General features: G+C 36.4%; 1 protein-coding gene across 14 annotated transcripts in view; it reads left to right on the top strand.

The window, feature by feature from the left end:
- The window catches only part of ptprk (protein tyrosine phosphatase receptor type K), a 241,830-nt gene that overhangs the window by 38,360 nt on the left and 176,175 nt on the right, over positions 1-27,295 (top strand). For all 14 annotated transcript variants that reach the window (XM_088929190.1, XM_088929173.1, XM_088929122.1 and 11 more), the window contains exon 2: positions 19,288-19,410. In XM_088929190.1, coding sequence (XP_088785316.1) covers positions 19,288-19,410 — 123 coding nt within the window. The remainder of the gene's footprint in view (positions 1-19,287; positions 19,411-27,295) is intronic.

Here is a 27,295-nt window from a genome sequence, read left to right as displayed (position 1 = left end):
TCTAATTCTCTGATGGGACAGCATTACATTACAAACCCTGTAAAAGTGGCTTTGTCACTATTTGTAATCTAGACTGACTGGCATTTCTTTAGCACATCTCAAGAAATAAACCAACATGATGGTGTTGGCTAAACTGGAACAGCAGTAAAAGGACATCTTCAGTGGTCTTCCATTGACCAACTGAGATGCTAAGACTTTAGGAACATTAACAAAAGAAAATATATCTGTTGCAATGTACATGAAAGAGTTGGGAACTGAATGTGATAAGGACCAAGTATTGACAGTGTGAAAACCCTTAAAACAATAACAGGATGAATGTCCTGTAAACGGACAACATGGGTAAAGTCTCATATATTATGCAAAAACTCCAACCCCCCTCACCCACACACACACACACACCGAGGCACTGAACATACACGCTGAATTTCAGGAGATTTTGCTCAAGACAAAGGCAATGTGATTTCACACTGCTTGACCCAAATGCAAACTCTACACAAATGCAGCCCCAGTTCAGAATTAAACCCAGTATCCAAGACGCTAACTGCAATGCCATTGCAACAAGTACATTCAAATCCACATAAAGAAATCAAGTAAGTACATTTAGAAATACACCAAAAAATAAGTAGCCACTGAATAAGTGTAGAAGCCAGTCGTCTTACAGCCCCTCTGCTTTTTGACCATGCAGCGTTTCACACAGTGGGACATCTGCTAAAAATGATAAGCCAGTGAATCATCACCTCTCTGCAGGTGGTCTTGAATTCTACTTTCACCACATACACTTCAAAATTCTTTCTAATATCCATCTTTGCCATTAATACTATACATAAAATATGAAAAGATTAATACTCAGCTGACTATAGCATTCCATCGGAATATACAAAGCACAGAAGGTGTCTTAGCCAAGTTTACACTTAAAAGGAAATGTCTCTAGGCAAAAAAAAATCATTCTGTGAAAGCAAAATAAGCACACAACTCATCACTATACTTGCTTTTCAGGTTAATACAATGTTTATAATGACATAATACTGTCCTGATTCAAGCACAGGAATTTTTTTTCTCCTGCACAGCATTTTTGTTGTTCATCCATCGGTGTAGCTTGTATTGAGGTTTAGGATCTGACTGACACCACCACAAAGAACTCCCTGTAACAGCAGAAACTGGTTAGCAAGAGCGGGCTTTTATACAGCGGGAGAGCAGCCAAGCTATCAGTTAACTATTAAATAACTGAAAAACAACTGTTCTAAGATTGTGTTTTTGCAGGGCAAACTCAAACACTTAACTATCAAACACCTTTATAGTTAACAAAAAATGCCTTTATTTCTAACAATGATCTGGCCAGGAGGCTATATACTGTATGTATAGATTTGGGTGGTGCCCCATGCCTTACAACAACTCATTTTTAACCTTATGGTCTCGTTTTTGTAGTTATTTTCTGGTTTTTCATTTGTTATGTTTGGGTAAAAAAAATGTAAATAATCCTGAAGTTAGATAAGAAGTAGGGCAACGGTTTAGTTTACATTTTGGAACCAAGTGTTAGGTTTTGTGCTAGCATTATAGTCTGAGGGGACTTACTTAAATTCTAGTAACTTGCTTATCTACTTCTTTAATTAGGCAATTTAATGAATTCTAAATTAATCAAAAGATGAATGATGCTTCCTAAAATCAAGTATACACATCAAATTTTTGACCGCCCTCATTTTTATAAGGTTATTTTTAAGGTTAGTGCAGGACTGCAGTTAAGCAGAATTCAATGCCAACAGTGTTATTGAACATCAAACATTCCAGTTTGCAGCTGAACTTGCAAAGGTATGAGCCATTCTGTTTCGTTCCTTTCAGGAAAGTGAAAATCCCAACTATTCTTAACCTCTGTTAGCTGAACTATAACTGTACTTAACTTATGCTCCCCTGCTGTCGTTGGCATTTCAAACATAACTGGAACTAAAGGGCCAAGAAAAATGGGGAAATGTATGCTCCTTGAAGGAAATGCCAGCCATTCTAAGACGCTGTCATGGTTTTGACTGATGCCCAACTCAAATGAGATTAATCAGTGTTGGGGTTGTGACTGTTTGTGGCCCCATACTGGTTATTTTCTAAAACCTTATTTACCAGCTTTAAAATACAATGTATTTGGAAGGTGCAAATAAACCAGCTGTGTAGTAAAAAAACAGATAACGATAGAGTATTTTTTAATTAAACGGGCATCACATTTCCTGTTGTTTCTGCCCAGTAAGTTAAGAGCCACAGTATTGTTTTCCATTTACTATAGTTATGGTTTCTTACCAGTTTCCCAAAGAGAACTTGTACACTTTTCCCCCTATTTTCATGAGGTTTATGTCTTGCATGATGGTTAATTGAGTTGGCTAAGGCATATAGTGTACTGAACATTCATGTAAAGGTGTGCATGTTTTAACAAGTGGTTTACTGCTTTCTGTCTGTGAAACCTCTCAAAATAGCCCCTTTACAACCCTTTCCATGTCTTTTCTATGATAATAATGTAGCTCTCAGCACACAAGTGCTGTTGTCATCCACGACTGGAAAAAATGAATGGTGGTGTCATTTTACGATTTATTGATAATTTTATTAATTGAAAATAATTTAAAAACAAATAACTAATGGATTCCTAATTTCTGTTTATTGCAAAATAAGTATATTATAATGGTGTTACATGCATGTGACGGATTTCAGAAGTTTGTATACCTTTGCACGCAACAGGGAGGAAGGTTATTTTGTTTATTTAGTGATTTCACAGTGACTTTTTTCCATTGCCATGCAGACGTTATAGCCCTTTCAGATAGTAGCACATTCAGTATGCTATTTCTTTAATTTCCTCTCAACTTACAACATGTAGTCAAAGGTTCTTAATATCAACACTTTGGTTAAGGGGAAAATGTTGATAATAAGGTCTTTTGATATAAATCATTCTTTGACCAGCTGGATACATTTTAATAAGTGTAAATGTAAACCACTGATCTTGCCCATATCAAGCTGAATCATGCTTTAAGCAAGATTAAATAGAGCTGCCTGTCTCTGATGTAACCAGTGTTTGATTAGTTTCTTTTTTTCTCTCTTTATTACTACTGCATGACTACTATTTTAGATTTTTGTATTTACCAGAAATGTCAAAAAGTGACGAGGTGGTGAGATACGAAATCTCATCCTCACAGGCATTTATAACACTGCCCATGCCAAATCCTGTACCGTGTTTTGTGTATGCTTGAAGAACAGCATATTCAAGACAAAGATGTGCATTTTGAACCACAGTTCTTGAAAAGGCTAAAAACAACAACAAAAAATAGTCTGGGACCATTAGGCAAGACATTCCAGTATGAGCATAATAGGATGTTTTCCTCATTGCTTATATCTTCAGGTTGATGTTGGACGGAATCATGCTTTGTGAACAAACAGTGCTGTATGTCCAAGTTCAAGATTCACTCAAATTGTATGTGGCTGCGAGTGGATACAAAGTAGCTTAAAAAGACACTTAAAGGAAGAGTTAACAGAACTGTCCACTTTCAGTTTGTAGTTGATAAAAATCTCAAACTAACCCCATATTTACTCTTTTTTTACTCTAATTTTTTCCAATCTCATTTGTTCATATTTCTAACATTTGTTAACGCTGGCCTAATTTTAGACTGTTTTTGGTAAAGGTTAGTTTGAAGAAAATTAGTCAATTTTGTTAAATTGACTAATTTGCTTTATAAAGCAAAATATTTCCCTTTTTCCTGTAAATAATTAATAAAAATTTGAAAGATTCCTGTTATTGTGTATCATGTGTAAGTCAATGACAAAGATTTGCTTTCCAAACAAATCTGAAATGGTTGTCTTTTGAAGTTTATACTGTAGTCATCTTACCATGACCTATCATGACCCAGTACACTATTTGTAAATGGTAGGTAAATTATCTGTTAAAATGTAAAGATTGTGGACCTTGCACAGACATTTTTGTTTTTCTTATTGCAAAATTATCGTGACTTGCTTTTCACTAAATCTTCATTTTTCCACAATGTGAACTGTCTCCAAAATAAATTGGTCTAAGTTTTATCATAACAAATCAGTGCATTTTGAACTAGTTATTTTATTAGACATGCTCATTAAAGACAATATGGCTTTGAAAAATATTTTTTCCTAATATGTTTAATAGAAAACACATTTTCTGGTGGTGTTTTACATCCTGATGGTTCTTCTTGACCAGTTGTCTATTGAGGAACAAGTAAAGGTTTATTCCATGCTGAAAAGAGAAGAAAGGAAACACAACGTTTCGGCTGTGGAGCTTTCTTCAGGTCTAAGGCTCTACAGTTGTCTATTAGGTGTGTTGCACAGCACGTAACTGGAAATTCTACATTCTATACTACAAAGAGACAGGGCTTGTTGTCAGCTGCATTTCAGGAATGCCAAGCTGATGTGAATATGAGAACATACCTTTTTACATGCCATGGATATTAATGTATATAACCTGACTTCTATGAAGAAAGTGCTGTCTTTCTCCTTTTGGTGATACATTTCAACAGACAAGCAAAAATATGATATGGCAGAGCACACGTATACAATTTGCAAATTAGATCCATTAACAAGCATTTTAACTTTCAAAAGAGTGGGAATCCCACATGTTCAAAAACTGAGAGACAGCCTCCCCTGTTCTTTTAATTATATGCTGTTCTTCTTGATTTCTTTTGTTCATGTAAAATGGAGTGGAACTCCAAATGTGAGAACGATTCAAATGGTGGAAGAAACATTGAGTAATATATCTTTTGTAATGATTTTAAACATTAGGATAATTAGCTATTAGTATACTATTAATTGATTTATTATATACAAAGTAATATGGTTGTTTGCAGCTACATATTATGATGGGCTGGGATGTTGAGATATTAAATGACCTTATTTCACTGTTGTAATGCAGATTTTGTAAACGAAGAGCAATTGTTAGCACATTGAAGCAAGTAGAAATTGAGACTCTTAACTGGAAATACTCTAAAATGACAACTATAGAAGTGGCTGTTAATAGGCATGGCTTTTGCCTGCTGCACCTCCTAAAGGGGGGCGTTGAGGGGGCGTTGCGGTGGCTCTGTGGCTAGTGATCTGCGCCTGTGGCTGGAAGGTTGCTGGTTCGTATCCCGTGGCTGGCAGAGGAATCCTACTCCGTTGGGCCCCTGAGCAAGGCCCTTAACCCCAGCTGCTCCGGGGGTGCCGTATAAATGGCTGACCCTGCGCTCTGACCCCAGGCTTCTCTCCCTGTCTGTGTGTCTCATGGAGAGCAAGTTGGGGAATGTGAAAAGAATACAAGAATTTATAGTTGGCAAATAAAGTGATCTTATCTCTTATAAAGTGCCTAGAGACTGGCTACAGGCTCTTCAGCTGGGGGACTACCATTCATTGATGTTTCGCCCCTTACTCCAATACATCTCTTAGTTTTGGGTCAGTGACAGGGACGTCTCCCTGTCACCCCCTGCAGGTGGCCTCTATTTAGGGGTTTTTGGCCCCCAGCCCCTCTCTCTCTTCTTCTCAGCCATAGCCAGAAGCTTCATTTTTCCGTCTCTTCCTCTAGATACGTTACTTCCCTCTTCAATGTTATGCAAGCAACTCCTATATCCCTGAGGAGGTGTAAGATTACTGTTCTTATAAAGCCTCGGCAACCCAATGGCACAGGGCAGGTCTCCAACCACCTTCTCTACAATCCGCTGTGAGCTCAGAGTACCTCAACCTCTTCCTGTCATGTGCAGCAGCAGCAACACACGCGTTGCTGCAGATTTCCCTAGGGAACTGGAGCTGTCCGTCAAGGTCCATCTCCATCTTCGACGCAAATCACAGTGTGAGGATCTTGGATATTATCCTCCCTCTGCACTACCTCACCTTCCGACCTTGCCTGACCTTTGCTATGCTGCTGGTGGAAGACTGTTTCCCTTTGCCTTCTGCCTCTTGGTCTCTAGCAGCTCTGCTAGCTTCCTGAGAACCTGGTGGTGTCTCCACCTATATCAGTGCTGGGAGAGAGCCATCTTGCAGCCTGTCAGAGTATGCTGGAGGCTTGTATTGAGGGTGCTACAAGGATGGCCGGCTTCCTCTCCTCTATCCCATATCATCGGTGGAGGGTCTTGGAGCAAGGCAAGATGTCATAGGTTACCCAGATCAGAAAGCTGGGGCATGCTTTTAGGAGTTTCCACATGTCCCATTTTTGTCACCTCCATGACCACCATCTCTTTCTGTTCCTTCTTGTTGGCTTTGGATCATAGGCTAAGTGGCTGGTCCCATCCTAGTCCTCCTCAACCTGTTTGGATTGAGACAACCACCTCCCTTTGTTTGCAGCCTGTTCACTGCCTTCTGTTCTTCATCTTGTGCTCTCCAACTTCTACCAGTATGCACATGGACATTGACACTTTGCTGGACTCTTAGTGCCCTGATGAGACTGCTTTTCTCCTGCTTATAGCCTAGGCATATGAATTTTATAGGAAGCGGGCGAGTGTTTCTCCCAGAGAGTCCTGTCTCTGAGAGACATCATGGAAGACTTAGTAGCCCCTTTTGGATGTAAGTGTTGGCTTTTATGTCTATCTTTCTATCTTTTTAACTGTCGTGGAGGTGATCTCACATATCTTCACTGGCCACATTATCTTTTGGTACAGTGTACATTATTAGCACCATAGCTTGTACTATCCAGGTAATTGCCTCGGATCGATTTTAGCGAGGCCATTTGAAAGCTGCTGATCAGCCTTTCCCATTTTTCTGTCTTGCATCTCTGCTGTACATTATCTGCCAAGGCTCTGGATTGGTTACTCTGCAATCAGGGGGATGTGCTCTCCACCTAACGGAAAGGAGATCTCGTCATTCCTTTTCCCCTGCCTTATTGACGGGCTTTTGAAATTATTTGGCTTAACCCGTTCTTGCCCAAGTGATCAGCTCATCCAGTCTTCTCAACAACCTGGCTGCCATTCTCAGCCAGCTCGTGAGGTCATCCGTGTAGACTCTCTGGTGGTAACTTCTGCAGTGATGTTAGCCTTATGCCACCCACCACCTGCTCGCTCCAGCGAGAATGATCTCAAAGGCCACCATGAAGAGTATTGAAGAGATGGAACTTTATATGGGATATAATGCTGTTTTAGAACAGATTTGTCAAAGTCTCTGCATTATGTTTTACAATTTATTGAGTATAATTCTACCTTATAATTTAAATACAAGTATCTAATTTAACAGCTCATTTTACCTGAATGAAAATCTTATAGTCCTTGGCTAGCAATGGTTTGATCCATTTCATGTTTTAAGACTTCTGTGTCCTAATCTTAAATTTATCTAGGCCAGGGGTGCCTAACCTTTTTTAATGTAAGATCTACTTTTCATTTGCCAGTCCAGCGTGATCTACCAGTGTGAATTTGAAGCTCTGATATAGGAAAAACAGACTGTGGGCACATCAGTACAATAACGATACCCATCACTAAAATGACGGCAAATAAAAACAAGTGACTCATGTTACAGTGTACAAGTAATGTTCCTCATTTTAGAAAAAAGAATATCCTACCTTAATGTGAGCATTGGCACTGAGAAGCTTACTTGAAAACAAAGTTTTTTTTTAACATGTTGACACTGCTGATCATGTCAATGACATTTTTATTGTGTTCCTGCAGCTGACATTCAGTTCATTCAGCAGTTCAGTCAAGTCTGTGAGGAAAGCTAAATCCAGAAGTCACTGGTCATCCTCAAATTGGGCATATTCACCATGTTTAGACGACTTGAGAAACTCTTTGATTTCAGGCAACAGCTGTCTGAACCTGCCAAAAATGTTTGTTTTTGAAATTTCCAAACAGTAAGTCAGCAAGCTCAGCAAACACTTTTTTATGACTTCTCGATCCCTGAATGACTTTTTGTGTTTAGCCAGGACGTGGCTCACACGGAACTGCTGCCGACTGCTGCTAGTTGAGATTTTACTTTTTCCACTTTTCTTTTCTGTAACTCACTTTTAGCAGGAAAGTCCACATTATACGTTTTGTGTGTGTTGAAATGTTGTTCTATATTTCCCTTTTTCGCGTAGATGCTAGCATTGCAGATTTGAATGTGAAAGTACAAAAAAAAATCATGCTCCCATTCCTTGCGGTTACGGTAAGTTTTCGGTCTCTTTGCTTCATCATTTTCGCTCAAACGCTATAACTATCAAATGGGCAATCAAGCTTATCAAACTGTTGGCGAATTTGTCATGGCCAATCTGCTTTGTAGTGAATGTGGGGTTCGTGCGGCAATAACCAAGAGAAAGTTCTTGGGTAGAGCGCACAACACTCTTTAATTATGGAGCTCCTGTAGCCTTTTTTCCCCCAGTGTCAGCCAGCACTCAGGAAATAGACATTTGCAACCCATTCGACAAGGGTCAAACACATACAAGGGCAGTAAAATGTATGACATTACATGCACAGATCTGGATGAATTTTTAGGCTATCAAAAAAAGTAAATAGTCAAATAGCCCATTTATTTTTTGCCAAACATTCTTGCGATCGATCAACTGGCAAGCACTCCAATCGCGATCGACTGGTTGGGCACCCCTGATCTAAGCCAACACCAGGAGATAGACATTTTGTGTGTATTGCAAGTTCACTTAGTACAAGTTCACTGGCATATGCAGAGTTACATTAATTTTAAACATATTGCTTTTCTGCGTTCAGTGCAATTCATGTGAGTGCTTGTATCTATGTCACTCTCTTAAACCCTACTAGAAAGTAGTCATTGACAACTGGAGCCTCATGTTTTGGAACTGAAGGAACACTGAATTTTATGAGCAAAGGTGGATTTTGACAATGGAATTGGATTTATCTTGCGATGTTCATTTTCCTTTCACTGATGAAAGGTGTGAATTAAAAATAACTTCTTCTCCACTCCAATACAGGGTTGTGTTTGTTGCAATTATGATGCCATACAATAGTAAATTGAGTTATATGGTAACTGGATTAATATATATATATGCAGTTTGGGCTTCTGAATATTTTTTTTTTAATCAAAATTCAAGCATAACAAATTCCTTTGTCAAATTAATATGACAGGCATTCATGGAATGTTATGGAAAACGGTAGGCAATACAAACTGTGCAAAAACAAAATATTTTCAAAGCTTTTTTTCACAAGTTAAACATTAATTGCTGCTTAATGCTTAATTTCTGCTTTAATCAAAGCTAGGTACATAGTTGTCTGTATTTTCCCAGACTTTATGTACGTGTATTCATTTAGCAGAATGCACACACTAAGTAGCAAGCACTTCAAAGAGTAACATAGATATTTCAGTAAAGCCCTGTCACAAAAAGTAGAAATAACAAGCTTTATTATTCATTACTTTATTTAGGAATGGTGGTTGCTTAATATGACACCTTTATTCATGCAGTAAATCAGATTTATTCAAAGTTCATTTAATTAATATATATAAACCAAGAGCAAATAGCCTGTTTGTGTGGATACGTATTATCACTTTCTTTCAGGGGTTAACAGGATTCGTTAATATGGGATGAGATTAAGATTATTTTGTTGCATATAAATGAAGGCCATTGTTGTTTACTAGTATTGTAAGATTCCCTTAACTGATTAATAAGCAATACATTAAACTAATGGAAAATATTTTTTAATCACATTTGTAAAATTGATTAGCTGTACTTTCTGCAGGATGTGAACAATTTCTTAGGTTTTTGTGACATTTTGCGGCACACAAAGACAAATACTAACGCTTGATTTATTTTTCTTTTCAAGCACAATCTTAAAACCCAGTGATCTCTCAAAATATCCCAGTTACCAATTAGTTGTATACCAAGCAGACAGCATGAAATAAAAATAGCAGTAACGGTTTTCTACCCAGTTTAACCATCTGCTGCAAGATTGTTTTCTACGAGCAGCTTCTTTACAAAAGTATTTTAGAGGAAAAGAAAAAAAGTTCAATAAACTTTCCTCTTATTGCCACAGGGCAAGAACATCCCACATTGACCATGCATGGAGAAAGCCCAGGAATGTCTTTTTTTATTGGCTCGGCGCAGTCAGGGTCCAGCCAGTCGGACAATGAAAATGAAGCGCTGGAAGCTGTCGAGGATTAACAACGTTTAAGACCCCCCCCCCCCCCCCCCCCCACCCTTGATGCTTAGTGATCTCGCTTGCCTTTTTTTAATGGGACTTACGCTCTGACTCATTAGCTCTGAGATGTGGTTAAGGTAGTTTTTCCACACCGTCTGCCAGAGAAATAAGTGGAAGCAGATTTTCATTAAATGTGTTACACTGAGAGAAGGCAATACGTTTTAATCTCAACTTCATACTCGCATGCCAGGCTATGAATGTCAGATGCATTAAACCCAACAGACTGAAAGTTTTTTTTTCAGCAGCACAAAAATAAAAAAGGTGTAATTAAGAAGCAAACAGTTGGCTTATACTCACTTTTAATTTACCGATTCAGCTAAAATTTGAGCATAGTCTTGCAAAATGTCTAGCAACAGAAGTCTAAAGCCCATGTAGACAGTCTTGTGAAATGTTCCGTTTATCTTGTTTTAATTGCCTAGCTTTGCAGTGAAAATGTTAAGGTATTTTTATATTTTTTTATGCTCTTGTAATTAAATTCTGAGCAATGTCGCACTCTTGTTTAACAAAGTAGAGACGTGTTTTTATACTTTTATCTGGGGCATTCTATTGATGGTTACTTGGCTCTCTGAGAGCCGTGATGCATGATGGCCAGATACAACATGGAAAGTAAGTAGGATGTAATATTTTCAGAGAGACAAATGTCACCTTGCATTGTTTCTGCATAATTTAACTTTTTTTCGTGTAATCAGTGGAAAACCAGATCTTGATTAAATGGACAGTCCCTGAAAGTCAAGGAGCTGTCTGGTAGGAGGTATATTTTATGAGTATTAATACATTATTTTTTGAGCCAAGCTAAGTTCGAGGCTTTTATTGAATGCATGAAGAACATCTTACTGTATAATAAAAGAGGTTAATGAAAGCTTATGTATCATCTGCACTTTTTATGACATTTCTAACCTTAAGTGATATGTCTAGAATGTTGACAATCATTCTTCATTTTCATGTGTAACAAGCTATCTTTGTGTCCAGCTTTCCATATATAAAGGATTTAAATGTGTTTTTTATTCAATAGATCTGCAGGTTTACTATAGTCATAAATATCAAATTTATGACTATACTACACACCTGAAGAAGGCTCCACGGCCGAAACGTTGTGTTCTCTTTCTTCTTTTTTTCAGCATGGAATAAACCTATTACTTGTTCCTTTGCAGCCTACGCATGCTGACGCAGCTACCCACCTGAACTAATATCAAATTTAACTTTTGTTGTTGCTGGTATGAAAGACTGTTTCATTAAGAGGTCTCTGCCACCTGGTTCATTATATGAATTCAGCAGTAAAAACAAAAACTATTCAGGTTGTACTTCCTAAATTACGTAATGATTTTAATATTGTGTTCCATTGTGTGATAGCTTATTTTTTGTACTCATTGTTAGCTAATTACATTTTTTCTTTAAAATTTAAATTTCAGTCTCAAATACGAGCCTTTTTTCTCTATATCTGACATTTTAAAACATTTTTGTTGGTTATGTTGATTTTAGTTCTTTCATGGTCACTGTTGTGATTAAAGTTTATTTCCTAGTAGTGTTACTGTCCTTATTAAAACCTTCAAACTCAAAGTCCTTCAGTTTGATATTTTATAAAATTTTATACTCTTGTACCTTCTGTGTAGTGTATTCACCCCATATCCATGTGGGTTGTGCTAGTTTTGTCCATCTTTCCAATGACTTGACATCTTTTTTTTTTGTACTGATTGTTTCTTCAGTGACCAAAATTGTACATAATATTCTAAATGAAGTCATAATATTGTACAATATAAATACAGTATCCCCTAATTTAAGTTCTACACTTTAGCTATGTATTTTGACAACGTTGGTCTTTTTATTGCGTAGAACATGTTGTGTCAGTGTCTAAAAGACAGCAGTCTAATGCACAGTTAGCTGTGTCAAGCTCGATTTCTCATCATATATGTTTGTGTTGCCTGCATTTAACAGTCTGCATATAATATATTTCCTTTGCAGATTTTACATTGTTTGCTAATTCTCGTTCTTTGGTACAGCCTGTGTTCTTGACTAGTTCAAAAGAGTTTATACCAAGGAAATCCCAGTGGTCCGAACACGCATCCCTGTGGTAGTCCACTAAATGTTATCACCCCATTTTGAGCATTTTCTCCTTACCTGTAGCCTCTGTTTCCCATCCATTAACCATCTTGGAAGTAGATTCTAGGTCATGTTATCCAATAGGCGCAGTAGGCACTGTCTAGGACAGGGGTCAGCAACCTTTCTGAAGTGCCATCCCAAGAGTTAGCTCATGTACCTGTTTTTCACAGATTTGCATGCCATGATACTTGTTTAATGTGTCGTCATAGCTTTGTACAGAGCAAAATCATATTTGTCATAATAAAAAGAAATTCCATAATGCACAAAGGTCACATTTATTCAGCGATGGATACTTATTCTAAATATTCCTTTAAATAAAACTCCCTCCAAAAAACCAAAAACAAAACAATCTTATGTTCTTTAGAAGTGCAGGGTAATACTCCGGAACCATACAGAAGCCTCTGAAGGTGGGGCCATATTTTATGATCAGATAAGTTGTGATATTATTGTTAGTGTTACACTTTCTGTAGAAAAGGTGAAGCTCATGTTGAGAAAATGAACCCATTCTGTAATATGGTGGGGGCATGGCAGGTCATGTAGGGGGATGAACTCAGTCACATACCAAAGCATTTTGGCAAAACACCTGGCCCCCTCTGCCAAGAAGCTCAAACCTGGATTAAATTAAACATTTTGTCAGGACACTAATCCAAAACCTACATTCAAAACTGATGCAGAAGTGGTGAACTACCCACAAAATGTGCTTAACAGTCCATCTCAGTCTCCAGACCTCAGTCAAACATTTGTGGTTTGAACTCAAGAAGACAGTTCACAAATGGAAAGTAAGTGGTCTGAAGGACATAAAGCAATTCTGCCTGGAGGAATAGTCACAAATCCCCCTTCAGAAGTGCCAGAATATCATACATAAAAGATGTTTTAAAAGTACAATCGATGCCAGAAAAGGATTTAGAAAATTCTATTTCAGGGGTGTGAATTAATGTGACCCTTATGTTTTTACGACTTCAAAACAAGTATTGTTCAGATCAAATTGATATTTATTAAGATAGAATTATAAAATGTTTAGATTTATGAACTTATGTCATAGATGGGGAAAAACAGATTCATAGTTATGGGCAACTCATTGAATATCTTGTTCTAAGTTTTATTCTAAGAATAACACTTAATATTCCAAGAGCCTGAGGTCTTTCAACTATGGAATGTCACCTTCGAAGTTCAGACTCATATTCCGCTTAGGCTAATGAGATGCTCTTGCATGGGATAGAAGTGTCCAGTGTTGTAACACTGACTATATCATAGTTGCACATTGTTTCATATTGCAGACGAATAGTGGCAATTATCATTAAGAACGACTGGACATGAATGCATGTCAGTCCTTTAAGTCATACATATGCAGTACTCATCTGATGTGTTTATTAAAATTAGTAAGAACAAGCCTAATGCCGATCTTAGGATTTATTGGGGGTGATACTTTTTTTGAAGGAGTAATAAATCTGATTTTAGTTTGTTAGCTGCTGGTGGGGAATGGTGTCTGCATTCATCAGAGTTCATCTTGTGCTTTTTTTTTAATAGCAGCTAAAATGTGTAAAAATGTAATCCAGAAAGTTCCCCTTGTGTTCATGGCATTGTTAAATGATAGGCTTATATTATTTTGTACTTTTTGTAAGTTATGCTGTATCCAAACGATGCAAACTTACTATATTGATGTTCATGAATTTAAAAAGTTATGCTTTTAAAATGTTACATTTATATTATATTTCAAGATGATTTCAAGATGTTTTTCAGCACTTACATTGAGCAGCACACAGGAGAGTTCAGCTGCATGAATCTACATGTTGCATGGATTGTTAAAACACTATCATACCAAGGCTAATGGTAAATGTGGTAATTGGCAATCATGATGCACACTTGGATAATTGTAATGGTTTAATATACATGGTGATTTATTTTTGTATACTGTTAAACATGTAGACCTTTATCATGGTATCCACTACCTGTTGGTAGAAGAATTAACATAAAGATCTGATTGTCTCAGTTTTTTGTTTGGTGCTTGGTTTCTTACAATACCAGAAATATATATGAGACCGCTTGCTGATAGGAACATGAGAAAGGTTGAAAACAAGGAAAGCACATTTGGACCAATTTGCTCATTTGGGTGTTAATGCTGAAAACATAAAAGACACAGTTGGATGAGATCCTGTTTGAAAACCTAGCTTCAATAGCATGAATTAGATAATTTATTCCAGAGACCAGCAATAACGTTCTGAAATCTTTCTGGTTTCATTCCTTAATGTTTCTTCTCTTAATTTCCTTGTCACTTTCAGTTTACTTGTTACCTTGTTGATCTTAAAAAAATAGTCTTAGGTTCACTTTGTCAGTACCTTTAAGGATTTACTGCCTGAAACAAGTCCCCTCAGAACCTTTTTCGTGTTAGCAAATCCTTTAATTAAATCTGATCCTTTGAGACAATTATTCTGATCACTCGCCTGACAACTATGTAGAATCACACAGAAAAGATGTAGGTCTACAAGTAGCAACATAATTAATAATTCTGCCAGTTTACATTACACACTGCCCCAGGGATGTACACAAGATGAAAATGTGTATCTCGGCAGATACAGAACATTGCCAAAGTATTCACCTCCTTCTAATGATGTCCTGTTTTGTTTAATTACAAATTGTATATATATATCATGTGTGCATTCTTAATTCAAATTTGAATTTTCAAAATGAATGCTTTCATGGATAAAACCTTTAATCCACTTAGTGATGGACTGTACTGGTTTTGCACCATGTGTAATGCTTTGCATGTAAACCAAAAGTCCCAAATTGTCTTGCATGACTGCAACCCCTTGCAACTTTGTGGGATTTGAAATGAATTTGACACTTTGCTATAGGCCACCTTAGTGTAGTGATTGGTAGATATACTGTTGGCTCATGGACATTCTCTCATCTCATCCAGTGAACTTGGTCCTTCAAAGTTGTCATTGGCCTCATGGTGCCACCCTTAACCAGTTTCCACCTTGGCCTTTTCATTTTGGAGGTACAGCTAGATCCAGGCAGTGTTTCTGTGCCGCCTTCCACTTCTTAAACTTTCCCTTCACCATGCTTAAAGAGACATTAAGGGAGTGTCAGATGTTTTATACCCTTTCTGGATCTATGCATTTATACAACTTTATCCCTGCGTTGTTTTGAAAGCTGGTCTTCATGGTTCAATCTTCAATCGAAATTCACTGCCTGAAAGAGGGAACTTCACCGAAATCATGTGCATCACTATTATAATGCACATACAGGGGCCATTCAGCTAATTGTGTGACTTGTCATTATTAACATTGTGCATCTGAGCTGATTTAGGTTTGCCACAGTAAGGGTATGAATACTTATGCAGTTAAAATTTTTAGTTCTGCGTTTTGTTTTCCAAATTTTGATGACATTTTACTATTTAAGTTTGAGTATTCAAGATTAAATTAAAACATTCACTTCATTTTCGTGGCTTGCAATTCAACAAAACGGGACATCATTGAAAAGGCGTGAAACCCTTTTCAAAGCGCTGTATCTGGGTATCAGTATTTTATTATTCTTGGAAAAAATCTTAGTCTGTTTCCGCATGGGAAATTCAAGAGTAAATACATCCTTATTAAATGTGCTTTGTGGATTCCCCACAGTTATGACAGATCTCAAAAACCTTTGGCCTATTTCCCTTTATAAAACACTCTTCATTCCATTATTTGATTGCTAGCAGATGTAGCTTTCTTGAAGTTAGGCTTTTCTCTCAAGGCCTCTTGCAAATTTAACATTCATTTGTAAAAAAAAATGAATCAAGTGGAGGACAGTCTAGTAAGACACACTTTTTAAGCATTTAATGGAGCTTGCAAGGAATACCTAAAGACTATGAATTTCATTTACATGGACTAGGAGATTTCCTTCCCTGCATACTGGATAACGACTGTTCAATAATTTTAGTGTATTTTTTACCTGTTTTTCCTTGTTTTTTTATAGCAATGAAGAATTTAAAAAAAGGTTTTTCAATTTCAGTATGAGTTATGTTCTCTACCCCGTGAATGTGTGAATTGTCCACATGTATACAGGTGTTCTTGGGTTTGAACCATTGTAGTATTTCTGTAGTGTAAGAAAAAATTGATAGATTATGGTTAAACCATGGCTTGCATGTAACTTCACCAAAGCAGTAATGTTTTTCTTTGCCTTTTGATAGGGCTGTTAACCCCATTTTATCGGGGAAAGCGTGTTTCATTTGCCCTTGAGGTCTACCAGCCACCATATTTTGTTATGTGAATGACGTGCAGACAATTATTACATTAACACCCTCCCAAATTTAGGTCCTGACATTAGTATGCAAATTATTTAGTCTCTATCCTTACAGGCGGTCTGAATTATAACTCTTTGCTTGTCCACCTGGGGTTGAAGCTTGTTGTTATTAAACCATTATAATTACAACTTCTTTGATTTGTGCCTGATAGAATAAAACACAGTGTTAACCTTGCAGTTCAACAATGGACTGTAAGGAAAATTTTGACATTTTCTGGCATTCATGTTGTAGTAAGTTTGTAGCATGTGTTTGACCGGGAGAAAAGATTCTGCCTAACCTAAATTTCTTGATTGAAACTCTGCCTTTGTAATCAAATGTGGAGAATAAAGCCTTAATGACAGTTGTATTAATCATTTCAAATAGTGTTTTGTATTCCTTTGGTTTATTAAGTGAGCTGCATTTCCCTTTAAAACGGTTTCTGTGAGGTACTGTACTTGACTGCTCTAACACTGGACTTACCACTGTAATTGGCATTCTCTGTGATCTAGATGGCAGATGAAACTTATTGATCTCTCCAAGGTTGGAGAGGTGTAAGAAAGGTTTCAGGACAGTTTTTTCTTTTTATGTCATAACTATAGTTAAAACATTTATGTAGACCAGCTTCTAACTTTAACTCGGCGTCTTCCATCACATAACCTTGGAGAATTTACAGTTTATCCCCCGAGAAGACTGAAAATCCAATTTTCCTTATTCATTTCCATTTTTTTGGTTTTGTGTCCTTAGTGTTTTTTTCTTTGTTTGCTTAGTTCCCATTTCTTGTGATCTCAGTTGTTTTGAACATAAATTTGAACACTTTCTTTTTATCCACATGTAAGGCAGACTGCTGTAAGAATCAAGGCTAAATGTTCAGCCTTCTATACCGGAAACAGCATTGACTGACCACATTTAATTCACTAAAACAATGTGACAACCCACCCTTACAGGAGCACATACTGAAATTGAAAGCAAAATTAATAGAACTGAAGACTGGGAAAGAACATTCAACTGTTATGCTCATCGCTGGTTTCCGTGTACTTGTGAGAGACTGAAATGCTGCAGAAAAAATATCTGAAATGCTTCTGGAATTGTCATATTTTGTTTTTAATTTTGTTAGTTTTTCAGGAGAGAGAATTTTTATGTCTCTGAAAGTTAGCAGTTAACCATTATTTGTAACCATCACATCCATTTATGAAATGGTTAACCTTTCAAAACAGTATGGATCCTTTAGAAATTAATTATAAGATTGGTGTTGGCAAAATTTTACTGACTTAAGAAAACGGGTTTTGGTTTGAGCTTTTTTCAGTTCGCCTTCAAGTTGAGAATGTCAGGAAAAAAAACGCAGATCTTGTTACAAATAATAAATGGTTTCTAGTGCTGCAAGGATATTGCATTTGCATATATTTGATCTATGACTGGGCTTGAGAACACAAAGCAGTGCTTTAGCACTAGTGCTCTGTTGAGTCATCATGTTTTAATTGCAGATTAAACTGTGCTAACTTGACAGAAGTTATTAATGTTGGATGACTTGGTAATATATGCTGTATGATTCCTCAGTGTATAAATTCACACATTGTGATTGCCTCAGATTGGTTGTTAAAGAATAAGGAGCGTTGCGAATTGACAGAACTACACAGGATTAATTTCCGGTTTCAGGAAGATACTGTAATTGATCTGACTCTTCATTTTATTTTACTTTTTAAAGTTGTAAAATGCATAGACGACCTGAAGGAAGAATAGATCTGAAGGTAAAGGGATTTGATAAACTTGAAAGAGAGGTTCACTTACATCAAGCATTTTGAGTTTATTGACATCTGAAATCTATTCAATCACAAGCTATAGAGACAATTTTATATTTTTAGTTTTTAGCATCCTATCAGGAGAATTTAATTAGCACCTGTTAGATCTCTTCATTAAAATGCAGATTCTGATTTTCTGCCTGACATCACTGAAAGCCTTAAAGGTCAATGGTTGTCAAAAGTAAATATTTTGACCTTTCATGTACATTTTTGAACATTTTCAGTATAATTAAGCTCTTTGCATAAAATTATGAAAATTGCAACTCTCCTGAATATCCAGTAGCCAACATTTGTCAGACTGTGTATGTGTAGGACAATTTTAGGGGTTCATAACTTGAAGTCAGATCATAGTTGATTAATATTTATGCTGATTTTCATTATTTTTAAACATTTGCATTTGCAGAGTCAGAGAATACTCGTATATGCAACAGGGCACTTACTAAAGCAATCTGCATGAACAGTCTTGCTCAAGGGCAAAATGGCATCCATCCAGAGATTAGAACATACAACCCTACAGGTGTCTCACTCACTAGTACTTTGTAAAATGCATTTTAAAAAAAAAAGCAGTTTTCAATCCTGTGTAACAGAAGTTCAGTGATTCGATGTATTAATTTTTCTATTGTGATTTCTGTCCTCTGTACCTAAACAGCATATTTTTTCATTCACTCTAGGTTGCAGTAAAGAGCTAAAATGCATGTCTACTCTGAGAAAAGGCTTTAACCTTTTCTAATGTGAAGATCAAAAACCAATTGTCTTAAAATGGGTTACTCTGTTCTTTGTGTCAGATCTCATCTCTTGACTTGTAGATTGCAGGATGACATTGTTTTCTACATTTACCTTGTAGAAAAAAAAGCTGTAACATTACGAGAGGAGGCTTTTGGATATTCACAGTAGCAGAAATGTAAAGTAACTACATTGGGGCAAATGATCAGCCATCTAATTTCAGTTTGTTTTACAAACCATGTAACACATGAGGTAAGAGGTCTGTTGAGAGAAGGGAGGTGAAAATTAATTTCTCAGCTGTCCCCTAATACGTTAACATTTTGTCTTCCAGGTGGATGTACTTTTGATGATGGTCTTGCTCAGTGTGATTACCAGCAAGATCCATATGATGACTTTGACTGGACACATGTCAGTGCTCAGGAAGCTCCATATTTATCTGCTGAACTACCACAAGGTGAGAGACTGATACGTATAGTAATTGTGACAATTTGAAACATTTTATTATCTGTTTAATAGTCTGCAAGTGATTTTTGGGCTGAGTTTTCTCTTTTTAAGAGGTTAAGGTGTTCATTTCAAAATGCAGCTTATTACTATACTTAATATAAGTGACATTTTTAAATTCTTTTTTTTACATTTTGGCATTCATTCTATGAGCCTATACATTTAACTGTGTGAGAAAGTAAATAGCCTTAATACATTACTACAACAAGATCTGCCTTCTTCAAAGATGCTCTTTCAGGTTGTCAGTAGTAACCACACTTGTGTTTCATTTTTCTGATGGAACCTAAGTGTGGGTATATCTGTATCAATCACACTAGTCTGAAGAATTATGCTGATTGCTCAAATTATAGCAACACCTGAATATTCTTAATTGAATGTAGCTAAAAAGGGTTAATCATAATAATCGCTGAATATTTGTAACATTCTCAAACAACTGAAAAAGAGGTGATGATTCCCTGACATTTTGCTGCAAAGCAATTATAGGTCCCTAATTGTACTGCATGTCGGTATAAAAATCATCATTCCTATCCTTTAAGAAGAGAAGTGTATATTCACAATTTGGAACATAACATTTTTGCTTACAACTGAGAGGTGAAATAGAGAGTAATTTAAAATTGGTAAGCTTTAGTCAGATAAGAACAGGTAGAGAAATGAGTAAGTCAAATGTGCGAATGACCTTGCCTATTCACCTTTGAACAGTTTAATCACTTGTTTTCAGACAGAATGATATGCATAGGAAATTAAAGCTTTTAAATTTCAGCTAAATTTCCCAATTAATAAGACATTAGGTAATTAATCATGCGAGAGAACTGAAAAGGTCATTTGTGCATTTTTAGAATGCAGTAGTATTGCTCGAGATTTACGGATAGTTTTATTAAAGTTGTTGGCAGCATGGTGGTTTGACAATTAGCACTCTTGCCTCGCCACTCCAGGGTCCTGGATTCAGTCCAGCCTTTGGACATGTTGCTTTTATGGTGGTCTCACCGCATTTGTCTTGGTTTCCTTCAGGTGCTACAGTTTTCCTCCACATCCCAAAGTTATGAGGGCTAGGTTTGATTGGCTATTCCGAAATTGTCCCTTAGTTTTTATTTGGACGTGTTAGTTAACATGCTTTGGCACGGCCAGCAACCAACAGCTTGATGGCGGTGTTCAAGACACCCAGGCAGCTGGGCAATCTTTCAGTGTTCCTCTAACAACCCTTTATCTTCCATCATCTCGCGTCGTTGATTTTATAGTCTTAGATTCTACCTTACATTTATATTGTATATATACAATATATAGACATTGTATAGATCTAAAATCCTTAATGTAAGTTACTGTGTGAAAAAAGTCTTAAATACGCTTCAGTATAAAGAATATACTGTAATTTTGAATATTTTTTGGAACAAACACCAAATACAAATGTAACCCTTAGCATTCAAGAAATAAGTTTGCCGTTAATTATGGTCCGAAATCTTAAAGAAAAATAGAATGATGTGTAGTGTTACTTATGAGATTTAGAAGGCTCCCTGAGAGTTCAAGGACTGAAGGTAGTTATACAATCCTGATAACTTTGCATATGTCTCCTGTGTTTTCTCCAAGAATACATAGTTTGAAAGGCTTTTACATAGACATGCATCCCCGCTGTTTATGTGCATTCCTGTAGAAATTACTTTTTACTTTACGCATTTTTCATTTATGGGAGTTTTTTCAAGAATACATGTCACATATACTGTGAATCGAGAACGACCTGTAACATAGTTGACAAGTAATACATATAAATCTTCAAGTCATTCAAAACCAATGTATTCAACCAGCAGCTTAAAATCAACATTTTAAACATTGTTTAAAAGGTGCCAAAGTTAGTCTTATCAATACTGTGATTTACATGGCAGTTGATCTACCCATTTGTAACCTTCTCTGCTTCTGAGACAGAAAATGCTTAATGTATGAGTCATGACTTCTAAAGTGTTTCTCTTATGTGCCCTGGAGATGGTGTTTCAGTTGTCTGTGATTTCTAAAGGGAACTGTTCCCCAAGTCCTTTTCCAGTTGGAATAACCTAACAGCTAAACTACCTTTCGGCAATTGTATTGTTAAAAAAACAAGTTGGTCTTTGCCTGGTACTATTCTCAAAAACATCTACAATGTTTTGGTTTCAGCTGGAAATCTAGAACATTTAATAATTCACATTGTCTTCCAAATTCATGCAAATATGCAAGACTGATATTAACAGCAATGTAACTAGAACAATTTAAACATCTTGTTTTAGGTGCTTTGGGTGTGAAAAGCCTCTGCTTAAGCCGGCATCACACTACATGACTCAATATGACTTCTAGTCAGAGAGAATGTCGAGTTTAACGACTGCAGTTCCTGAATCTCACTGCCTTTTCTGTCCTAGAGGGTGTCAAATTATACGACTAGGAATCTCAGGGGTTAACTAATTACACGATTCCCTTACAACTTCTCATCACAGTTCCAAATCTCGTATTGCGCCTCGAAAGTACCGCGAGGTCGCCTCATTCTGGCAGCCAATCGAGGGGAGCATGGAGAACAAGCACGTGAACATCTTGAAAAATGTAACACAGGCATTGTTTTCCACAAATAAGCATCTTCAAAAATATAATTCTTCTTTATAAATAGAGAACATATTTACAAAAATTAAAGTTAAATATAAAACACCTTTAAAACAAATAATGTAAACAAGTTAGTATTGTGCTATAATGTCATATAATGGGCACATTATCTCACAAGCACACATCTGGCTCACTTCTTTTGATTTAGTTGTGGCGAGTCGCAGAGAGTGGTAGGGGTTGTTAAGAGCTCTATGACTGAGTTGCTGGAGGTGTGACACTACACAACTGACAGTAACAGGCGCGCACTATGACTCTCTACAACTCACTGTGATTTTCTTACGATTATGTAAATGAAGGCTTCAACTGAAAGTCCTAGGAAAAGTCGTGTAGTGTGAATTTGAAAACACAACTAAGGGCTTGACCATGCATTTGAAAGGAATCCCTATATGGTTTATCATCTCTTAAGGGATGTTAAGGGAGTTAAAGCTGTATGTTTGGTAAAATACTGTTTGGTTGTTTGAAAGTTGCTATAACTGGAAAGTAATTAGAGATTTGGTAATGCTTTATTTTCAGAGTAAGTCACTATTACTATCTTATTAAACAAAGTGGTGCATTTTGGAGTTTCGAGGGATTGAAGTGACAGGGTGAAAAAAAAGTAAGCCTTTTTAGTCTTAAACAGAGAAGATGATGAGATGACTTGATAAAAGTATTCAAAATCCTCAAAGGCATTGACAAAGTCATCTCTGTGGGCTTCATTAGAAAAAAACAATGAAAAAGCAGAAGGCATATGTGGAAACTACATGAACATGCATACTGAACTAAAAACAGATGACCCTTTTGTACCCAAAGAGTTGTGGGAGTATGGAACATGCTGCTAATGTTGCTAATGACTTTGTATTGCAAATCAATTTCCTGAAAAAAAAACACAAAGGCCAAAGATTTTATTTGATCTAAAATGAAACTTATGTCATGCAAGAACTACACCCTGCCATTTGGAAAAAAAAAAGATTTGGAGCCTATATTATCAAGAATTTTTCACATATTGGTCCCCATTGTGGGCAAAAGAGCATGCGTTTCAAAGCAGTGATAGAGAATGAGCCTATAAGAAGCCAGGAAAAATACAGATCTGCCACTCCAATGATACAGAGTTTAAATCAAAACTATACCATCAATTCATCATTGTTATTCGTCTTGCAATTTGTGATCTTGTGTCTCACTGTCACCTGGTCTGCTTGATGGAATACTTGATAGAGTGTAACAAAAAAAGACCATTTAAAAATGAAAGAGGTAATGTATCAAACACCAGTGAATGCAAAGTACCTTACATTAGAGAGACAAGTAGGTCTTTTTGTCTTATTTTTCTGTGAATGTATAGTCTATGTTCATATTGAAATGAATGAAGGTATTAGTCCCTGTCACAGAAGAATAAATAAAACACCATAATCATTTAATGTGAGCTGTGATTATTTACTGTTGAAGCTTGGGTAGCTAGGATTTGGATAACAGTATTCCATGCTATAGAATCTGTATAGAATTTTCTTACTGCCTAGTGTTGATGTCTGTGATGTAAAATATTTTAGACTTCTGTACTTGTATGTCAGTTTCTGTGTCTTCTGAGCAGCCATCTACTTGATGAACAATTTATTCATTTTGACAATCAATCTAAATCATATTTTATATGGGTCAGTAAGCAGTAAATGAAGGAGTTTGGATTGCTTTACTTGGCTGCTAAATTGGAAAGACAATTTGGAACTAAAAGTGAATCCTTTTAAATTGAAAACCCAAATGGAAAGCTTGTCTTGGATGCTGCTTCACTCACTACTTAATCACATCTCCTTAGTAGGCATGCATAATTTTGCTTGTGACTAGGCAATTCTCAATGCTGGTCATGATTGGTGACAGCTATCTTGCAGACATGCATTAATCATGTGAAAGGTGCTGAAAATGATGTGGATGTTACATAGAAATTGTACTGTTAAACCATCATTAATTACTTGCTTATTGAAGGCTTTGGATAATCAAATCTAGTTGTTAGGTTTTAATTTAGCCTTTAATTCTTTTCCTTTCCATTTTTAAAGGTGTGTCAACTACCAGAGAGGCCTTTTTTTACCCATTCAGTCCCATCTCCTCCCCCTTCTCCCTCTCATTTTTCAGCACAGATAAACTAAAGGAAAGCCCCAGGATTAATGACAAATCATTCTATCAGTTTCTTCCAGTGCCCTTCATTGTTTGCCATTGATGTAAGGTTTCCAGAACCAAACATAAAGATATAAACATCAAAAATGTCTACTCTTATCCATTTTGCACAAACCTATTAAATGTTTACATTAAGATTTTGCAGAAAGTTCTCACCTACCTTTTCTCATGACATTTAATAATAGCAAATAGTGTATGATCATTCTCCCTTAGGAAAGATTATGTTGTCATTTTTGTTGTAAATATTTTCCATTTGTTTTAATTGACTTGTATAACTTGTGAAGATTTTCTGTTAAGAGAAGTTGCTTGTATGACTTCTTTATGTTTTTACAAGAAGGCTTTAGTTTGAAGAATCCTACATAAGTACAGCAACAAAGGTTTTGCCCACCATATGATTGGATCAGTATTGTAACGCTTCGGGGTTCAGGCGGGCGCCCTTGCCGAAGCGTTACAGTATACAGCCATCTTGGATATACCATGTTCAGACATTTTTGAATGAAGCATTGCCAGTCATTTGAATGACATCTGCTAACAAACTGTCTCGAGTGCACCTGTTAAAAAGGTTCATTTTTAACAAATTGCCTTCTGTTACTGCTGTGGTAAGGACACAAATGTTGCAAAAGGCTTTGTTTGGCACAGAACATAGAAGTCAGACTTGCATCCTATAAAATGTTGTAATTTCCAGTGAAATCTGAACTCCTTCCAAACACGTACCTTTTCCCTGTTTTATTCTACCTCAGTGTCTAAGCTGTTACACAGTACCAGTTTTTCTTTTATGAAGCTGCTCAAATTGTGCACTGTTTTTTATCACTACAGATAGCAGAGCCTAATGAATTCGTTTATGAAGGAGAGTATTACGGTAAAAATTACTGAATAAGGACTGACTTTGCTTATTGTTACCATAAAAAAGTTCCTGTAATTAGTTGTTACCTGTTGTGACAGGCAGATAGCTGGCTTTTAAATGTCTTTTTCCTCACAGAGGAACTGTTTGGTGGATTAAAATAGGATTCTGAAGGTAATATTTCAGAATTATAATAGAGCACCTTTTTGGACCCCTACATGTTTTCATATTTTTAAGGCAAGAGCTGAAGATTAATCTTCCTTTTAAATTTGTAGTGAAGCTAGGCTACAGACGTTAAGAAATAACATTCAAAAATACTTTATAGAGGAAAAAACAGGAAATACAGAGGGCGCAGTAGCAGTTCAGAATGAGCCCTGTTGCTAAATATATATGTCCCATTTTGAAAAGATCTGTGCAAAGAAATATACAAAGAAATGTATATTGGGAATAAACCTTTTTATATGTTTCCTGTTGCTCTGATTTGGCCTCACACCTGACTAGTGAACTGTGCAACTTGGTTGCAAGTGACTGATTCTATTTTATTGTGAATGCATTCCTACATCAAGGTGTGAGTGGTTGCACAGCCAGTGGCTCACACTTGAGATAGTCTCTACATTCAGGAGATCTCCTGAGCAATTTGTGGTAAATAAGCAATGACCAATTTCCCACTTTCAAGCTGTAACTGACTGTTATAATCCTGACCATTGTTTATTTTTCTCTAGTGAAGAAGTAGTAAATTTAAAATGTTGACCTCGGCTAAGGTTTATCTAGTACGTGTCAGATATTCAATTCTCTTTTAAAATCAATACAGGAAACTATTATGTCTGTCTCTACTTTATCTTTTCCTAAAGACTCCAAACAAATGCGAAATTTCATTCAGGATGAAAGAATCAAGGAATTATAAGTGCTTTTGAATCCTGTTACTCCATAAATTGGAGGTGTACTGAAATGAAGGATGCGATAATTTCAGCTTTTCCAAATACAGACATAATATATAATAACTTAGGAAAGATTTTGACAAAAAGCTACCTGAAACCAAGAGAACACATGGGTTACTAGTGGGGCAGTGAACACCTTTGACTTTTTGGCCTTTGTTAAAGAATAATGATCTTGTACTGCTCCTTTTCCACATCAATTAGACTGCTGATTTAGATTTTTCACATTGTATTTTTAAAGCTTTAATATTTTAGAGAATTTTAGGCGAGCTAGGTGAAAATAAATTCTCTTTGATCGATTAACTAAACTCTACTGTACATAAATTAGACAACATTGTCTCGTAAATTAACTCAAATTCAAATATTAATATGACTTTGGAAAGCTTTCATACCAGAGTTACTTCTTAACTTCTTAGATTGGGAACTGGTGTATCTGAATTTTCTCTAGTATCATCCAATATTGATATTCAAATGTGACAAATTATCCCCAAACTGGTAATTACCCAAGATCTTTATTTTTTTCCCTGTGTTTGGCACTTACTTGTAACAACTTCTAATTTGTAAGAATTTTATAAATCAGTATATACATCAAGCAGAAATGATCAAAATCTGGTGAATTCATTATTTTAAATTTTATTTGTGAAGAAACAAAACGAGTCAACATATTGATACTGTTTTAGTCAATGTTTAGATGATCAACAGAGGAATGGTTTGTCTGGAATATCCTGTTCTTTCTTAGTTTCATTCCATCTTAATTTGCCATGATAGCACTCAAAGAATTACAACTATTACTCATAGATGAATCAGAGGAAGTAAAGTGTCTCACCCCTTAACAGATATAGTATGTACTGATTCATACCACGGATCTGCTTCCCTGCACACTACTTAGCAAGCAGTAGCATGTTGTCTGGTTAAAAAAGAGTAAAAGAAAGAGGGATCAGACAAAATGGGCATATCATATAACCCAAAATGGGCGGTGCGGTGGCTCTGTGGCTAAGAATTTGCGCCTGTGGCTAGAGGCATCCTACTCTGTTGGGCCCCTGAGCCAAGCCTTAACTCCAACTGCTCCAGGGGAGCCGTGTAAATGGCTGACCCTGCGCTCTGACCTCACCTTCTCTCCCTGTCTGTGTGTCTCATAGAGAGCAATCTGGGGTATGCTAAATTACTAATACAAGAAGTTGTATATGGCCAATAAAGTGATCTTATTTTGTGTGGTTCCTTAGGAAATGCCACTACAGCTAAAATTCTCATAAAGTAGCCTGTTGCTTTAAATGTTCTGTTGCTTGTAAAAACATGTTTATCCACATTTTTAG

The sequence above is a fragment of the Atractosteus spatula genome, chromosome 2 (assembly GCF_055471065.1).
Source record: "Atractosteus spatula isolate fAtrSpa1 chromosome 2, fAtrSpa1.hap1, whole genome shotgun sequence".
Classification (NCBI taxonomy): domain Eukaryota; kingdom Metazoa; phylum Chordata; class Actinopteri; order Semionotiformes; family Lepisosteidae; genus Atractosteus; species Atractosteus spatula.
This window is presented reverse-complemented; position numbering and strand designations above follow the sequence as displayed.